Source organism: Oryx dammah, unplaced genomic scaffold (genome assembly GCF_014754425.2).
Source record: "Oryx dammah isolate SB20612 unplaced genomic scaffold, SCBI_Odam_1.1 HiC_scaffold_11077, whole genome shotgun sequence".
In the NCBI taxonomy this organism is placed as follows: Eukaryota; Metazoa; Chordata; class Mammalia; order Artiodactyla; family Bovidae; genus Oryx; species Oryx dammah.
The window spans coordinates 215,194-234,019 of NW_024080471.1; the positions used below are offsets into that span (position 1 = coordinate 215,194).

The 18,826-nt window shown below is 40.4% G+C and overlaps 1 protein-coding gene across 1 annotated transcript in view; it reads left to right on the forward strand.

Moving 5' to 3' along the window:
• Positions 1 to 7,006, forward strand: part of LOC120860510 (monocarboxylate transporter 9) — a 46,374-nt gene extending 39,368 nt beyond the window's left edge. Inside the window, exons 4-5 of the mRNA XM_040236344.1 lie at positions 3,032 to 3,940; positions 4,875 to 7,006. Of these exons, the coding sequence (XP_040092278.1) occupies positions 3,032 to 3,940; positions 4,875 to 5,062 (1,097 nt within the window). The 3' untranslated portion in view covers positions 5,063 to 7,006. The remainder of the gene's footprint in view (positions 1 to 3,031; positions 3,941 to 4,874) is intronic.
• Positions 7,007 to 18,826: the final 11,820 nt, after the last annotated feature.

The following is an 18,826-nucleotide window of genomic DNA, read 5'->3' on the forward strand; positions in this document are numbered from 1 at the left end:
CAACTTACAAATTTTGGAGAGACACAAACATTCAGTTTATAGTATCTACCATCAGTGAAAGAGGTGACAAGAAAAATAAGACTCACAGTATAAATTTTTAAAAATTGAAAAAGAACCCCAAATCAAAATAACTGAATTAATGTGACTTAGTTTAAATATTGTGACCTAGATGAAAGAAAGAAACATGGGCATAAAGTGGAAGTTTGGGGAGTAGTCCTCCTCCCTGGTGAACAGGGATTGATAAACTAGTGCCCATGGACCCAGTCTGATCTACTAAGTGTTTTTTGGACAGGTCATGCATAAAGAATGGTTTTTACACTTTTGATTGGTTGAAAAAAAATCAAAAGAATATTTCATGGCACATGAAAATTATGTAAAATTAAAATTTCAGTGTCTATAAATAAAGCTTTATTGAAACACAGTCATACTCATTCCTTCATGATTCTTCTCTGGCTGTTTCATGTTTCAAGGGCAGAGTTGAGCATTTGTGACAGAGCTTGGATGGCCCACTGTGAGTTAATTATTTCCTCTCTAGCCCTTTTATAGAAAAAGTCTATTGACTCCTGGTCTTGAAGAAGAGTTCATCAAGATGTACGTGTATATCTTACCATTTCAGGTTCCCTGAACATCAAATTCATATTTTGCCTCTTTGTGATCATGTATTCTATAGACATGCATGGAAGCATAATTAGTGCTTTATTTCACTTTTTCCTTAACATTGATGATTTTAAAATTGGGATTTTCTTTTTAAAGATTAAAAATTATAATTTTACAGTTTACACAGTTCCACAAGAGAGCTCTAGTTACTCTTCATTGCCCTGAAAGAATTTCTGCACTTTGTCTTTTGGCTGTGCCACATGGCTTGTGAGATCTTAGTTCCCTGACGAAGGATTGATCCCAGGCCCTTGACAGTGGGATTATGGAGTCCTAACCACTGGACCACCAGAGTATTCCCTGCCGTATCTTCCTAAGCCATGACTACATTTTCATGGGATGTGGGCTGAAAACACTAGTGTCCAAAGTGGAATTTTATTTTGGTGCCCTATCGTACACTTAACATATCATAGGTTTTTGATAAACCACCTATTGAAGTGATTTGATATGTTTCCCTTAATATTTCATAATGTTGATAGATAAACTTAGTTGGTGAGCAGTGGGGAATTGTTTACTTTCTCAAGATCAAAATATTTAACTTTCAAAACATCAAGAATATTTTAAAGTAATTATATGACACTTTGTTAGAACTTCTACAAAGAAATGATGTTAGAGAAAATATGAATTAATAGTAAATGGATGCTAATGCACTATGGAAGTGCATGAAATATAGTCCTCTTTTCAGTTCTTTCCATTTGTTTTCTGAAGTGCTTTTAACCTTTGAAGTATGTGCCACTTTTAAAAAGATAAGGAAGGATTCAACTTGTCTACTTTTATTACTTAATAGTCAGCACAGGGAGACTTCCTAAGTAGCCACAAAAGGATACTGTATTAACTGTCATTACACTAATGTGAACTACTGATTAATGTTTGTAAGCAAAGTTTTTTTCTTTGAGGATAAAGGAGTTAATTTTAAATATGTTAGGAATGGACAACTATGGTACCAAATTTTTAAAAAAAAAATAATTCTAAGAGTCATTTGGTTATTTGTAATTTTTACAATAAGCTTGGCATCCCATTGGGATTATGATGTAATTTGGTGTAGACCATTTAAAAAGTATGATTAACCTCTTTAGACTATTTTTTTTTAATGACAGATCACTTTCTTTCCTATTTTTTTTTGAGTTGACATTTCTCAGTGATATTTAAATTTTAAAATAGTCAATCAACAGCTGAAATCCAAACCAGATAAGAACACTTCAAATTAATTGGGCTGATGTAATTTGCCATTCCAGTGTGGTTTGTGTGATCTACTAAAAAATGGTGTATTTACAGTGTTGCACAAGTGTGCAAGCAGGCATACTTTGTAATTTTAATATCCTATCGAAGTTCACTTTACTTTCTCATAGTTTATTAATATCAATCATTCATTCTGATGATTAGCAATGGATTTGAGCTTTCCTTGTGTCTCAAATGGTAAAGAATTAGTCTGCAATGCAGGAGACCCAGGTTCGATCCCTGGGTTGGGAAGATCCCCCGGAGAAGGAAATTGCAACCCACTCTAGTATTCTTGCCTCAAGAATGCCATGGACAGAGGAGCCTGGCAGGCTACAGTCCATGGGTTCGCAAAGAGTTGGACACAACTGAGTGACTAACACACTTGAGTTATCAAACCACTATAAATATCCTACAACTAAAATATTAATATATTCTTCATCTTAAAAAATATGAAAACTTTTCTTTTCCAAAAGGAATACATATAAAGCATGGAGCCTGTAAGTACTAAAAATGTAGTTGTATAAGGTATTTGTTAAGAACATAGGTTCCTGGGGTCAGACTGAATGCGAATGCTACCTATGCCACTTGTAGCTTTCTGATCTGTGGCAAATTTCTCAATCTTTCTGGGAATAACAATAGGACATACCCAGTAGGAGGGGCTTCCCAGGTGGCGCTAGAGGTAAAGAACCCACCTGATAATGCAGGAGACACAGGAGATGTGGGTTTGATCCCTGGGTGGGAAGATCCCCTGGAGAAGGAAATGACAACCCACTCCGGCATTCTTGTCTGAAATGGTCCATGGACGGAAGAGCCTGGCGGGCTACAGTTTATAGTCACGGAGAGTCAGATATGACTGAGCAAACACAAGCACTCACATGCACCCAATAGGATTATTGCAAGGAAACATTATTGTGCCATGTAAAGTATTTAACACAGTGTCTGAACGGCAAATGCTAATTTTAAAAATAGATCGATCAGGGTTACTATTGTTGAGGTCATCATCGTCGTCATCTTTAGTTTTCTTGTTGTGATTTTAATGTGAAGGCACACTCATGAATGCCAGCGTGACAAAGAAATTGAACGTTAGTACTAATAATGCTTGTTCTGAGAGTCCTGATGATAAGCGGTTAAGATTAAACAGTTCCCATTTCCTTTTTAGGTTCAAGTGTTGGACTCTTTATATATGCAGCTTTGCAGAGACTGTTGATTGAGTTCTATGGACTGGATGGATGCCTGCTGATTGTGGGTGCTTTAGCTTTAAATATATTAGCCTGTGGCAGTCTGATGAGACCCCTCCAGTCCTCTGATTTCCCTTTACCTGAGAAAACAGCTCTGGAAAATGTACCAGATAGGTACTCGATTTACAAAGAAAAAGAAAAGGACCCAGAAGAAAACATAAACATGCTTGAAAAGAAGGAGGAAACATGCAAGAGCATCTTAGCCAATGGCGGCTGCAAGTCAGAGAGTCTGCTTCATAAAAACCCAGCAACAGTGGCACACACAAAAGAGACTGAAACGTACAAGAAGAAAGTTGCAGAACGGACATATTTTTGCAAACAGCTTGCCAAGAGGAAATGGCAGTTATATAAAAACTATTGTGGAGAAACTGTGGCTCTTTTTAAAAACAAAGTATTTTCAGCACTCTTCATTGCCATCTTTCTCTTTGACATCGGAGGGTTTCCACCTTCGTTACTTATGGAAGACGTGGCAAGAAGTTCAAATGTGAAAGAAGAGGAGTTTATTATGCCTCTTATTTCTATTATTGGCATTATGACAGCAGTTGGTAAACTCATTTTAGGGATACTGGCTGACTTCAAGTGGATTAATACCTTATATCTTTATGTAGCTACCTTAATAATCATGAGCCTGGCCTTGTGTGCAATTCCATTTGCCAAAAGTTATGTTACGTTGGCACTACTTTCTGGGATCCTAGGGTTTCTTACTGGTAATTGGTCCATCTTTCCTTATGTGACCACGAAGACAGTGGGAATTGAAAAATTAGCCCACGCCTATGGGATATTAATGTTCTTTGCTGGACTTGGAAATAGCCTTGGACCACCAATTGTTGGTAAGATATTTATCTTATAGTAAGCCCATTTTCAGAGAAGGCGATGGCGCCCCACTCCAGTACTCTTGCCTGGAAAATCCCATGGAGAGAGGAGCCTGGAAGGCTGCAGTCCATGGGATCGTTAAGAGTCGGACACGACTGAGCTACTTCACTTTCACTTTTCACTTTCATGCATTGGAGAAGAAAATGGCAACCCACTCCAGTGTTCTTGCCTGGAGAATCCCAGGGACAGGGGAGCCTGGTGGGCTGCCATCTATGGGGTTGCACAGAGTCGGACACGACTGAAATGATTTAGCAGCAGCAGCAGCAGCAAGCCCATTTTACTGTTCTTCTTTGCAATGTCTCTGATTACAGGGATTGCTTTTGTAATAATAGCACAGATTTATACAAAATAAATCTGCTTGGAATGCCTCTTGATCATGATTTATTCAGAATCGCTTTGCTATAGTTGGAAAAGCCAATACACTTGCTCAGGAATTTGTGTTTATTCTTCATTTGGGAGAAACCCAAAATGCCTGCTTAGTCTTGTCCAATTATTTAAGAAATTCTCTTCTAACTCCCATTAGGCCACTTTGGGAGTAGAACTGGGTAATTTATATCCTAATCCAAACTGTATATAAATTTTTAAATTAACTTTTTTATTAGGTTATAGTTGATTTACAATGTTGTGTTAGTTTCTGCTGTACAGTAAAGTGAGTCAGTTGTACATATACATATATCTACTTATTTCTTAGATTCTTTTCCCATGTAAGTCATTACAGAGTATTGAATAGAGTTCCCTGTGCTATTAAGTAGGTTCTTATTAGTTATCTATTCTATATATATAGTAGTATGTATATGTCAGTCCCATGAACTGTATATAAGCTGATGAGATTAGAGTATTCCTATATATACTATGTCTATCAAACTCACTTTTTTCTTACTCTCTTTTCAGGTTGGTTTTATGACTGGACCCAGACCTATGACATTGCATTTTATTTTAGTGGCCTCTGCGTCCTGCTGGGAGGTTTTATTCTGCTGCTGGCAGCCTTGCCTTCCTGGGATACATGCAAAAAGCAACTCCCCAAGCCAGCTCCGACAACCTTTTTATACAAAGTTGCCTCTAATTCCTCTAACGTTTAGAGGAATATTGGAAGGCGCTAAAGACTGTTTTCACACAGCGAAATTTCACTGTGTCTGATCTGAATTATTATTATTTTTTACATATCCTTTATGTACTGTATATGTAGACTCGATCTCCTGTATTTTTTCTTTTTTCCTCCCCTTTTCCAAAAAGTTGGACTACTCTGTTTTACTATTATTCATGAGTTCTGGACATTGTGAACATTTTGGCCAGCCTCAGAAGGCTTTCTCTGTGTAAAGAAATATCATTTCTCTGCTGACTCCATTAGTTCCTTTGCAGGGCAGCCAGAGGGGACTCTGGCTATTTTAAAACTGATGCAAGCAGCGTGATGAGTTATGTGTGAAGGCCGCCAGGGACTAAAACACTCTCTTCTCTCTGTTAGACTCACTAGTACATAGAAGATTTCGAGCCAGTCAGGAAATGAAAGTGGTTCCTAAAACAGCGTTAAGAATTGCTGTGGCACAAACTGGTCATTTTTTAAAAACATGATTTTTAAATTACCGTCCCCCATTTTCATGATTCTGTTTACCTTGATGAAGCACCCGCATGTTTGGTGCCCACCAAGGACACGTCCTTTCAATTCCTAAGGTATTTGCTGAGATCTAGGCAGTCTCCAAACAAAGGGGTAGTCACCATAGCCTTTCTTCCTGGTTGGTCGCTGGAACCTCGCTCACTTTTGTCAGCAGCCACTCAATGACGTTTCCCAAGAAGTGCTGACTTTACCTGTTTCCAAATTGGAAATGCATATTTAAAGCATTCCATTCTGGCAAATGGGAAACATCCATTTGCTTTGGGCACAGTGGGGATGAATTGCCAGTCTTTGCATGTCTTCTCAGTGAGGCATTTATTTGCAACTATCAGATTTTACTGCTATCCAATTTTAATTCAAGGGCAGAACTAAAAAGTGTGTGGTGTGTGTGCGCGCATGCATGTGAGCACTGTGCTCTGTGTCTGTGTGCTCTATGGAAAGGGAAAGGGGCAATAAGATATTGATACCCTCACCCAGCTTTATTCAATTGTAAGAAAAATATTCTAGGAAGAAAATCAACATTTAATAAATTGACTTTTTTCTAAAGAAATGTTTTTTAAAACTTTGCTATGCAACAGTTTTCTATAGATCCTTTTTAAAATGTAGTTGTCTGAGTACCACTGGTAGAGATTTTAATTATGTACATCTAGGCTGTGGGCTAAGCATCTATATTTTTAATGAACTCTTCAAGTGATTCTGAGAGCACAGCCTGACTTGAGAATGACTGTTATAAGACTGGCAATAGAGAAACATTTTTTTCTCTTAAAAAAATAAAACCAGTAAACCATTGAGGTTAGGGTTTTTTAATAAACAGCCAAGTTTGGTTCTTTAAGTAGGAGGCACTCTGCCCATTGTGCCAAAATTGTCTTTTCATTTCTTTTGAAATAGGTAAGGTTATTTTATACGTCTATGTTGCCTTTCTTCAAAGGCACCTGAAGCACTTTATAAGCTTGAATCCCCACAAAACCTCAGTGAGGTCAGTAAATAGTGCTTTTCTAGGCAGGAAACCTGGAGTTGTGGGGAACTTCATACCTGAGTGAATCCTACTCAGTAACCCAGTGGGGCTCCAAAGCGCCTTGGACTTCTGCTCCATATTCCAACTTCTGGAAAGTTTTCTGTACCTCATTCTTTAGTCACTATCAGGGTAGTAAGTAAAATAAGCAACATTCAAAAAAAAATTAACTGAAATGTTTTTGTGATAAAAGTTCTTTTTTGCCAATATCATGTTCAGGAAATCCTATAACCTTTTTTTATTTTTTTTAAACTTTTATGCCATCCCCACATTCATCAACGTTGATACCTGTCCAAATACATCTTCACCATGTCTACTAATATCATCCAATGTGTGGATTATCCATTGTCTTGGGAATAAATTTTAAGTTACAATAAATTTTTGTTTGTTTGTTGTTCATCAGTGTGGTTGCTTTTTCTCTTCTTAGCCGCCATACCTCCAGCACTGAAATTACAGTCACACTTGAATGTAAAAATAAGAATTCTCTGATTTCACTTCAGATCCAGAATCTGGTGATTTAGACATTAGCATATTCAAAATCACTTCATGGCTAATAGATAGGGAAAAAGTTGAAACAGTGGCAGACTTTATTTTCGTGAGCTCCAAAATCACTGTGGACAGTGACTGCAGCCATGAGATTAAAAGATGCTTGCTCCTTGGCAGAAAAGCTATGACAAACCTAGACAGTATATTAAAAAGCAGAGAGGTCACTTTGCCAAAATTGGTGACTTTGACCCTCACTTTGACTTCCATATAGTCAAAGCATGATTTTTCCAGTAGTCATTTACAGATGTGAGAGTTGGACCATAAAGAAGGGTGAGTGCTGAAGAATTGATGCTTTTGAACTATGGTTCTGGAGAAAACTCTTGAGAGTCCCTTGGACTGCATGGAGATCAAACTAGTCAATCCTAAAGGACATCAACCCTGAATATTCATTGGAAGGACTGATGCTGAAGCTGAAGCTCCAATACTTTGGCCACTTGATGGGAAGAGCTGACTCACTGGAAAAGATCCTGATGCTGGGGAAGATTGAGGGCAGGAGGAGAAGGGGATCCAGAGGGCATCACTGACTCAGTGGATGTGAGTTTGAGCAAACTCCAGGAGGAGTAAAGGACAAGGAAGCCTGGCATGCTGCAGTCCCTGGGGTTGCAAAGAGTTGGATATGGACTTAGCAACTGAACAACAAAATTATTTTGACCATTAGTTTCCAAAAAAGCTAAAATGTCATTCCTACAGAATCTTTTTGAGGAAAGGGGGACTCCCCTTTGGAATTCTTAATATTGATCTTGCTAATCCTTAATGGAATTCTTGTTATGTTCCAAGCACATTATGTTATTCATCCCTCATAATAGCCCTGTGACATGGGGATTCTGACCCTCTTTGTATGGTATAAAACATAGTTGTCATGGTACAAACGATGTACAGAAGTCATTTCCAAAAGCAAAATGAGAAATATTTCTAGCAAGCCCTTTGATTTCTAACATGGCTAGGATAATAGGGCCTAGCTGGGAAGATTGCTGCAAAGCCAGTCCTGTAGTGAATAGACGAATCATGTTTATGAAGACAGTTATTCATGACTTGCCTATTTCCCGAGTATTTAAAAACACCATTTAATAAAATTTTATTGACTAGAATATGATCTTTCTTTTGTGACTCGGAAGATATTTCCTGACATTTCAAGTGCCTAGGGTTGATTTTGGGAAATGTATGAAATAAGAAAGTTTGTTAGGGACCCTCTTCCCTGACTTAAACAGCTCCTCATTCTCCTTTCTGCTTCCTGCCTCTCTCTCTCATGAGCTTCTTAGGAGCCAGTTGATGATCTAATTTTCTCTAGGGTGACTAGGTCTTCAGAGGAGAAGTTTCAGCCACCAACTTTTAAAGGCCTCGTGAGGAACAAGCCCCAGAATCAGGAGTTCCGGAGGTCATGATTGAGCAGGATAGCAGTTTTCTTGTGCTGGCTGAAGAGTCCTGTGACCTGAGATAGCCTCAACTTCTAGCAATCATCACAGGATTATCTCAACCCAGGATGTTACGGGAAATGAAGAACTTTGTTTTGAATAAAAGAATGGCTCCTTTTTTCTTTGACTTGGACAGAGGATTATATTGAACACGTAAAATACACAATTTACATGAACAGTGCTGTACAATTTCTCTTTTGTTAGTAAGAATCTTGGGACCTTTTGTGCTACCGTCAGTTGTGTCTGAAGAATGTCAGTAAGATGCCTCTTTGAGTAAAGAGTTTAACCACAATCAGTTAAATATCCAAGATCTATAAATCATACATGGATAATATTTGCAAAGATGGTGTACATACTTATTAAGGTTGTGATTCCAATTCCTGTGGCTGGGTGATTGTGAGCAAATTATTTAACCTCTGAAAGCCCATCCCCCTATATGTATAACTGGCCGATGTTCATAAATATTAGCTATTATTATTTTTGTTACAGTCCTTACTCGTGAGTGTGTGGCTTCTAAGTACTGGGGCAAGTAGCGAGTATTCCTGGGCATAGGAGTGGGGTAAATGTTTGTATTGAAGGATCTCATTTAGGAAAATAAGCCTTCTGTTATCTACAACTTGTACAACTGTCACAGTTTTTGCCCTCCCCCAAGCATGTTCTTCTCAAAATCTTTCATCCTTAGGGATTCATGACTCAGCACATTTTTTTGAACTTGCCATTCAGAAGCTTTGACACAGAACAGAACAAAACACACGCTGTTCTTGCACAAATCACATAGAATCCACTTTGTAAACTGGGAATTTGAACTTTTTTTTTTCCCTTAAGAACTCATCACCCAAGCTGCTTGGAAGGCGGGACTGAAATTGGGCAGAAAGCAAAAGGCTCCCGTTTGTTTATTGAGCACTAATTGGCTTCAGCTCAGGGCCTTTACCTCACTGCCTGCCCAGTATGCCTTTGAGATTTACCCTTGAGGGAGTGTAATTCCTTGCCAGGTCCTCTGGGATTCTGTTCCTAGCAAGTCTCAGTCACAGTAGCTTGTTGCTACATATATTCCTTGTTTCATAAAATTATTTACTTTTGTCTCCCTTCAAAAATAAAAAAAACGTACTTAAAAAAATTTTGTCAGTTAACTTTTGGTAAACAGCACATTTTCAAAAACGAATAATGAACTGTGGTTAAGGTGTTGAACTGCCATAGGTCACCTTAAAACTACATAGCCACAGAGCTATGCCTGTTTTTTCCTTTCTGGGAATCATTCCCAATGTGATAAGATGAATTATTATTTTGGATCTGGACTCCCGAACATCTACAGTTTTCAGAGGCAGTTTCTAAGACTAGTCCAGATAACTCTAACACCTAAGGGGACCAGGTGGGACTGGTTAGATCAATCTCCAAGGAGGGATGGAACAGGGTCAGCAACTCATTTGCAAATAGCCACTAAGGCTGCTGGGAAGCTGCCATTTTGAAGAGTCCTGGGAAAGGTTAAGCGAGAATAAGAACCAGGTAGAGGAATCATTTGAAGCCAGTGAGAGGGCCATGGTACACACAGAGCCAGGATGAGGCTCAGGTCCCTGGACAGAACTGTAAGTAGAGTATAGGTTTGTTCCATGAAATGGGAACGTTCACTGTCCAAGACTGAAAACAACTGTAACTTCCGAGGGGCATTTTAGCAGTCACTAGCTGAGGAAAAGAGCTCTGTCCTGCCTTGTTCTCAAAGCCCTGGGAAGCGGTGTGAACCAAGGAAAGGTAAACAGAAGCAGCAAAGGACCTGAGCAGTCAGCTTTGACGTGACTAGGTAGGGATGTGCCTAAGAAATGTGAGAGAAAGCGTGTGTGTGTGTGTGTTTGTATCCACGCAGGCACGCATGCGCACGTGGATATATGTGCTTGCGCGCATGCGTGCCTGCGTGTGGTGCGTGCGTGCGTGCGTGAAAGAGAGGTTGAGAGAGACAGGGAGGGACGGGTGTTCATTACCTCAGCCCACAGCCCACCATGAAATTTCTCAGGAAGATCTTGTCTCGGGACCTGGAGCCTCCCAGTCTTTCCAGAAAGACCTGAACATTGAAGACCTCTGCGTTGTTTCTAGGCAAGAGGAAGATTCTTTTTAGCTGGGCTTCTTCAGGAAGTTCAAGATATTGATAGATTTTCTCTGCGGGTCATTGACTTTGCCTTGGGAGGAGTTGCCTAACCCCACCTTCAGGGGATCTTCAGGAAGGGCGTGGGCTCTGGGTAACAGCAGAGACAGTGGCTCAGCGCCTAGTGAGCTAGGACTGGTCTGTGAGCAGGCGCGTCCTCCCAGGGCATCTGCTGAAACGCTGATGGCAGTGGTAACTCCAGGGTCCTGGTAAGTTACCATTGGAGATAGGTGGTAGTAAGAAAATAGCTTGGCATGGGGGAGGAAGCATGGAATCTGGAGTCCAGCAGAACAGGCTTTTACTTCCGAGCTCCTCCAGTTACCACCTCTCTAGATGGGTACTCTGGTTTGTTAAGCTTTCTGAGCTCAGCTTTTGTTACTGGTGAACTGTACTGTCGGAACGATTAGAAATAATAGATGCAAAATGTCCAGTGTATAATTGTTTCTAAAAAAGACATTATTTTTAATCCCTGCTCCCACTTTTCTCTTAAAGGAAACCTCAGTATCATAAAAATAAGTATATGGTAAAGTAGTAGATACACAATATACAGTAGATTGAATTCTTGTCTCACTGGGCATATTATCAAGCGATTGTTCTGCAAAACAGTTTTGTGTGTGATGGTGGGGCCATCCTTTTTATAGTAGTAGGGGACAGTGTATTACGACTAGGTTTTGCCGTAGATGCTAGAAATACAGGATTAAGAAAGTCTCTTGCCCTGAGGAGTTAATGGTTTAATAGGAACAACCTATATCCAATTAAGTATAAATGCGGAAGCCACTTTTAAAAACTTGTTAATTTATGTATCCATTCAACAAATTTTTATTTAGCACTCACTGTGTGCTGAGTATGCAGGGCTTCCCAGGTGGCGCTAGTGGTAAAGAACCCGCCTGCCAGTGCAGGTTAGACGGTGGATTGATCCCCGAGTCGGGAACATCCCTGGAGAAAGGACTGGCAATCCACTCCAGTATTCTTCCCTGGAGAATCCCAAGGACAGAGGAACCTGGCGGGCTACAGTCCGTAGGGCCGCACGATTGTTGGACATGACTGAAGCAACTTAGCACAGCACAGCGTGCTGAGTATGCAGGCGTTGAGATAATGGAGAGGAACAAGACAGACGTAGCCTTGTGTTCACAATTATTTCTTAGAACACAAAGCAGATCCCATGCCAACTCAGTATTGTAAAGCAGTTATCCTCAATTAAAAATAAATTGTAAGAAAAGTAGATTCCATGGTATCAGTATTCTAACCAGTACTTGTGCTGAAAGGTCAGTTCTCTCTCTGATATGTGTCTAGGGGAAGAAAAAGGTATCTGTGTTTGTTGTCTGTGTCATTTCAGTATCTCTGCAAGACCTTGGCACTCATTGCCTTGGGGGCCAGGATTGGTTGCTAAGGGCCCACAGCTGAGTCATGCTCTGGGCACTGCCTTCAGCTGAAGAAATTACCTCCCTCCTTAGGGGAAGCTGACTTCCCTGGTGGCTCAGACAGTAAAGCGTCTGCCTACAATGCAGGAGACCTGGGTTTGATCACTGGGTCAGGCAGATCCCTTGGAGAAGGAAATGACAATCCAGTCCAGTACTCTTGCCTGGAAAATCCCCTGGATGGAGGAGCCTGGTAGGCTACAGTCGTCCATGGGGTCGCAAAAGAGTCAGACTCAACTGAGCGACTTCATTTTCACTTGAGGGGAAGCTGAACTTCAGTAACCCTGGCCTCAGTGACTAATGAATGGCTTCGTTGACTCTATTGGGATAACTCTGAAGCTATCCTCTCTCTAGGGTTTTCTGTAAGAACTAAGTCCTTTGTTGCAATTGCATCACAGCTTAACTTTTCCTACTGCCCAATCCTGTTTTCCCTATTCTCTGGAAGGTGCTTTTCTACATGCCAGTCAACATCCTGCATACAAACTCCATTGCATAGTCAGCTTTTCACCAGGAAACCTGACTGAAGACATCCGTGATCCCAGTACAGTGAGATAATGAATGCCCTGCTCACAGGGTCATCAGAGCAGAGGGAGAAGGGAGACATCCTTCTTGGGGGCCTCTATGTGCCTAGTATTGTTGCAGATACTTCACAACCAAATCTTGGCCTGTTTAAGTTCCTAGGACTTTGGCAAAGATCAAGTATTAGCAGGCAAAGCCTGCTGCGATGCCACAAAGATGCTTTTTGTTTTTCCTAATTTATGTATTTGGCTGCACCGGGGTCTTAGTTTTGGCACACGTGATCTTCATTGGCAGCATGTGAGCTCCTAGTTGGGGCATGTGGGGTCTAGTTCCTTGACCAGGGATTGAACCTGGGTCCTCTGTGTTGGGAGCACAGAGTCAGCCACTGGACCACCAGGGAAGTCCCAGCACAAACATGCCTTTTAACTTGGTACATTGAGTGCCCATCTTTCTTGTGGCAGATTCAGATTCTTCATTTCTTATTCACCCAACCCACATTAACTGAGCACCTACTATGTGTCAGATACTCTCCCAGAGACCAAGGTTGTAAATGTGAGCAAAGTAGACAAGGTTCCCAACCTCTTTGAGCTTGTCAGAGCCCTGGAGCTAGTTGAAGCAGAAGTCTCAGGTGTTACGGGAAGCTCCAGGTGGGACGGCTCTTTAGCATTGTCCCATTTTAGTCAAGTCACCTCTGAGTCGCTAAGATTCCCAAAAGAATGGATATTGGGGCTAAAATGCCAATTTATTAATTTGTGTGAGAACTTTCCAGTTCACTTGCTAGTCACCCTTTCCCAGTAGGTAAGTCCAGTGGGAAGCCAAGTACCAATCAGAAGGTGTTTGAGGTTCCTGGGATCAGGCCCATGGTGGCTCATTGAGTAACAGGTGTGTTTTTAACAGCATCATGAGAGGACAGCCTGATTCTGCTATCACCTCTCTAAGCACTGTCTCTGGACAGTGCTTGTTGGGCACAGATACTGTTTGCCTCCATGGCAGCAGCACCATGGCTGACCAATCAGTGTTCTCTCCTCTGATGTGTTAATACCTTTAGTCAGGTTACAGCCGAGTGCTGCTGGTCAGAGCCACTGTGCAAATGTCTGCTCAGAGGCATGATGTTTGATTCATATTGCTCAGAGGACAGTCTACTTGGGCAATACACAACTTTTGCTGAGGGAGCCACCATCACCAAGGACAGTTGCAGAAACCGAGGAATCAAGGAAATCAAGCCATGTGCTTCAGGCAGAGGCCCAGCTCCTATCTATTGACAAAGGTGGGGAGGTGAGGGTACATTCAGAAATGATCTGACCCACCCCTCTGACCTCATGGAAGAAAACACCATGGGCCAGAAAGAGACAGTCCCGAATGGAACTCTCCTTCCTCTTTATACCTAGAAATTCATGACATCACTCCCTCCCCTTGAAAATAAACATGCATTTAATATGTAGGAAGAATGTCATGATTAGTAAGAAGCTTTTTTGTTGTCCAATATGGTAGCCACTGGTGAAAGTAGCTAGGCAGCTCTTGAGATGTGTGAAAGTAAGGCACCAGTTAATAATTTAAAATATTGAGTATATATTTGATGATTATTTGATAATTAGATAATATTTTGGCTATATTAGGTTAAATACATTATGAAATTAATTGCATCTGTTTCTTTTTACTTTTTTAATGTGGCTGTGAGAAATTTTAAGATTACACACATGGCTCATATTATATATTTATTGGGCAGTACTATTGGTCCGCCGTCTAGTCAGGGCTATGGTTTTTCCAGTGGTCATGTATGGATGTGAGAGTTGGACTGTGAAGAAAGCTGAGCGCCGAAGAATTGATGCTTTTGAACTGTGGTGCTGGAGAAGACTCTTGCGAGTCCCTTGGACTGCAAGGAGATCCAACCAGTCCATTCTCAAGGAGATCAGCCCTGGGTGTTTTTTGGAAGGAATGATGCTAAAGCTGAAACTCCAATACTTTGGCCACCTCATGCAAAGAGTTGACTCACTGGAAAAGACTCTGATGCTGGGAGGGATTGGGGGCAGGAGGAGAAGGGGACAACAGAGGATGAGATGGCTGGATGGCATCACAGACTCGATGGACGTGAGTCTGAGTGAACTCCGGGAGTTGGTGATGGACAGGGAGGCCTGGTGTGCTGCGATTCATGGGGTCGCAAAGAGTTGGACACAACTGAGTGACTGAAATGAACTAACTGAACTGAAGCTGCATTCAGGGCTTCTCTGAAAGCTCAGTTGGTAAAGAATCCCCCTGCAATGCAGGAGACCCCAGTTTGATTCCTGGGTTGGGAAGATCCCCTGGAGAAGGGAATAACAACCTCCTCCAGTATTCTTGACTGGAGAATTCCATGGACAGAGGAGCCTAGCAGGCTACAATCCATGGGGTCACAAAGAGTTGGGCACAACTGAGTGACTAACACTTTCACTTTTTTTCATCACATTATATTAGGTTGATATATATCTTCAGTCTCTCCTAAGATTTTTCTTTAATTTATATATTTTGTTGCTATGAACCTTAAGATTTTTCTTCAATTATTTGGTAAATAAATCAGATTTATTTGGCCTGTAGAGTTTCCCATATTCTTGATCTTGTTGATTGTACCCTCCTCGTTTCATTTAATATATTCTTTTGTAGCTTGATACCTGGAAACTGGGAGTTATATCTAGAGGCTTGGTCACATTGAGATTTGATTTTTCGGGGAAGAAAAATTCATTGGTGGTGTGTACTTCTGTCTAAATATCTATCTGGTTGCCTCAGTTTTTTGGTGTTAAGATTGAGCAGTGGGTTCAGCATGATTATCCAGTGTACATTTCCCCATAATATTTTCTTCATATAATGGTTTTTGTACTTTTTTATGATCATTGCTTATGCTCATTATTTCACTAGAGGTTGCAAAGTGGTGAATATTCTTTCATTCATTTGTTAGCTGACATCCCTCTATAAAGAGATGATTCCCCTTGTCAAATGATCAACTTCCTCAAGGAGCAGCAGATACAAGAAAGGTAAGATACATACTTGATTCTTTGTCTTTATTTATCAGTTGCAGAAAAATAGGTTGGCTTTCTGGAATCCTCCAAATGTCCCCAGTGAATTCCCCTGTCCTGTCTTGAGGGAAGACTGCATTATGAACTCATAGATTTAAAATTTCGGGGGTAGTAGATTTGTAGCAATTGTAGAGTTTTCTTTTTTGATGCTCAAATTTTCTTATCAAGTTGCCTCCTGAGTCCCACTGATAAAAAATCAGCAGTCTTTTATTAGTTTCTTTACTTTTTGAAATGACACAATATTTTAGGCTGATCTTTCACATTTTCTGCCCCAGATCTGGAATTAGTCATTCCTCCAAAGAGTTGTGTGGGATGGTTTTCAGACCATAGTCTTGGCAGTAGGAATGTTCATTAGTGGGTTGAAAATTGTTTCTACAAAATAATATATTTATTTTTCAATAGAAAGTGCATCATGAGTTAATAATAATTCTTATTTAAACTGAGGGTCACATATTTTTGTCCGATTTCATTGATTTTATTTTTTTATTGAATTATAGTTAATTTCCAATGTTTAATTTTTGCTGTACAGCAAAGTGATTCAGTTATATACATATCTACATTCCATTATGGTTTATCATAGGCTATTGAATATAGTTTTCTGTACTGTACAGTAGGACCTTGTTTATACATTCTATGTATAAAAGCTTACCTCTGCTAATCCCAACCTCCCAATCCACCCCTCCCCCAACTCCTTACCCCTTGCTAACCACAAGTCTGTTCTCTGTCCGTGCTTCTGTTTCTGCTTCTGCTTCACAGAGAGGTTCATTTGTGTTTTAGATTCCATGTATAAGTGATATCATATGATATTTATCTTTCTCACTTCACTTAGTATGATAATCTCTAGTTGTGTCCATGTTGCTCAAATGGCATTATTTTATTCCTTTTTATGGCTGAGTAGTGAAAATTCTGACTTTCTAATGATAGTATTTATTATATTTTAGCATGTATATATTATTTTTAAAATAATGATAAAACTATCATTGTGAATTACCTGATTACTGAAAACACTTTAAAATAAAGATCTGGCACTCAGAAAGTCAAAGCATTAATTTTGTAGCCCAACAATGTCATCAGGGACTCGGTCTCTTTACATCTTTTTGTTTTGCAATCTTGAGCGCAATAGTTTATCCTTGTAGGCTGAATCTTCTGGCCTCAGAGAGCCACCACTGTTCCAGCTATCACATGCAAACAATTATAGACATAGGGAAAGGAGGTACCTCCTCAGATTTCAGGTTTTGAGAATATGAAAATGATTCTCAAGAAGCCCTGTGGCAAGTCTTAAGTCTGAATTGTGTCCTATGCACATTTCCAGTGTAATCACTGGCATTGGAATTTAAATTGGCAAAATAACTTAATGAAGATTTAACCCTGGAACTTGAGAAAAGCCTAACGCAAATGATCATGAGCAAGAAAAAAGGAAGGAATCACTTGTGTGGTTTTGCAGATTTACTTCTAGCATATGAATCTTTGATCCACCTAAAATACATGTTGGTATAAATGAGCTAGGATTAAGCTTATTATTTTTTCCTTGAACAACTAGTTAAGTGTCTGACTTGTTAAATAATTTATGTTTTTAATCAGCTATCTTATGACAGTTTCTAAGAGGAAACATTGAGGAAAATCTGCTGACACTATGAGAATTTGGGGTCAAGGATTTTCAGTCTAGGATCTCATATAAAACTTTGTGAGACAGCACTTTCAAATCACTTTCTCACACGTACCAAATCCATGGTGTAGGAACCCGATTTATGATACTCTCTCTCCATCTAAAATCTAGATAGACAGTATGGAATACAACTTTAAAATCTGAAATCATCTGTTAAGAAGTCACATGATATGCTAGCTTCAAAATAATCGAATGCTTAAACGTGTGTGTGTGTTAAGTTGCTTCAGTCGTGTCTGACTGTTTGCAATCCTATGGACTGTAACCTGCCAGGCTCCTCTGTCCAAGGGATCCTCTTATTTGTTATAAAACAAACTAAATGGCCACTATGTGTCTGCCATATGCCATATTGTACACATACAGTGGAAAAAAGAGTAAGAGGGATGAGAGTGTTTTTAAATACGGTTGTTAGGGAAGATTCCACTAGGAGGTGACATTTGAGTAGAGGCATGAGGCAGAACAAGCTGTATGGCTATCTAGGGAAAAATCAGCCTGGGTGAAGGAACAAAGTGCCGAGGCCATTAGGCAGGACTCTTCTTAGGACTGATGGGTGGAATAGGTGATTTGAAGAGGTATAGAAAGAAAGTGGAGTCACTCAGTCGTGTCCGACTCTTTGTGACTCCATGGACTGTAGCCCTACCAGGCTCCTCCATCCATGGGATTGTCCAGGCAATAGTACTGGAGTGGGCTCCCATTTCCTTCTCCAGGGGATCTTCCCGACCCAGGGATCAAACCCAGGTCTCCTGCATTGTAGACAGACACTTTACTGTCTGAGCCACCAGGGAAGTCGAATTGAAGAGGAGATGAGATCAAAGAAGTGAAGGAGCTTACAGGCTTTCTTCTAGGCCCTTATAGACTGTTGTAAGGATGTTGGCTTCTCATATTGTCTTCTAGTCTGTGACATGCCTTTTCATTCTCTTAGCAGTGCGTTCCAAGAACAGAAGATTTAATTTTAATAAAAATCACTTTTTTCTCTTAAAAAAAGTGATATTGGCTTCTTCTCTCAATGAGGTTGAGACAACTCTGGTGATGAGGGGGAGAGAGGGAGAAAGGAAAGAAAGGGAGGGAGGAAGGTAGGGAAAAAGGAAGGGATAAATCTGAATTGTGTTTTCAGAGGTTCATCCTGGTTCCTGTGTTGAGAATGGACGGGGGAGTCAAGGGCGGGAAGCCAAGAGATGAGGTAGGAAGCTGTTGTAGTGATTCAGTTGAGAAGTGCTGTGGAACAGATGAGAGGTGTTGCAAAGGAACCCGATTCTGGTTTTACTCTGAAGGTAGAGCTAAGAAGATCTGTTGATGGATTTGGTATGAGGTATGATAGAGAGGAAGAGAGAGGCAAGGATGATGTCAAGGCTCTTGGCTTCAGTAGCCGAAAGGATAGAGTTACTGTTTGCAGAGGTGTTTCATAGGCTGTGAAATAAGCATTCTGCTCTGGACGTGTCAGGCTTGAGAAAGCTACTCTGCACTCATGTGGAGCTGCTGAGCA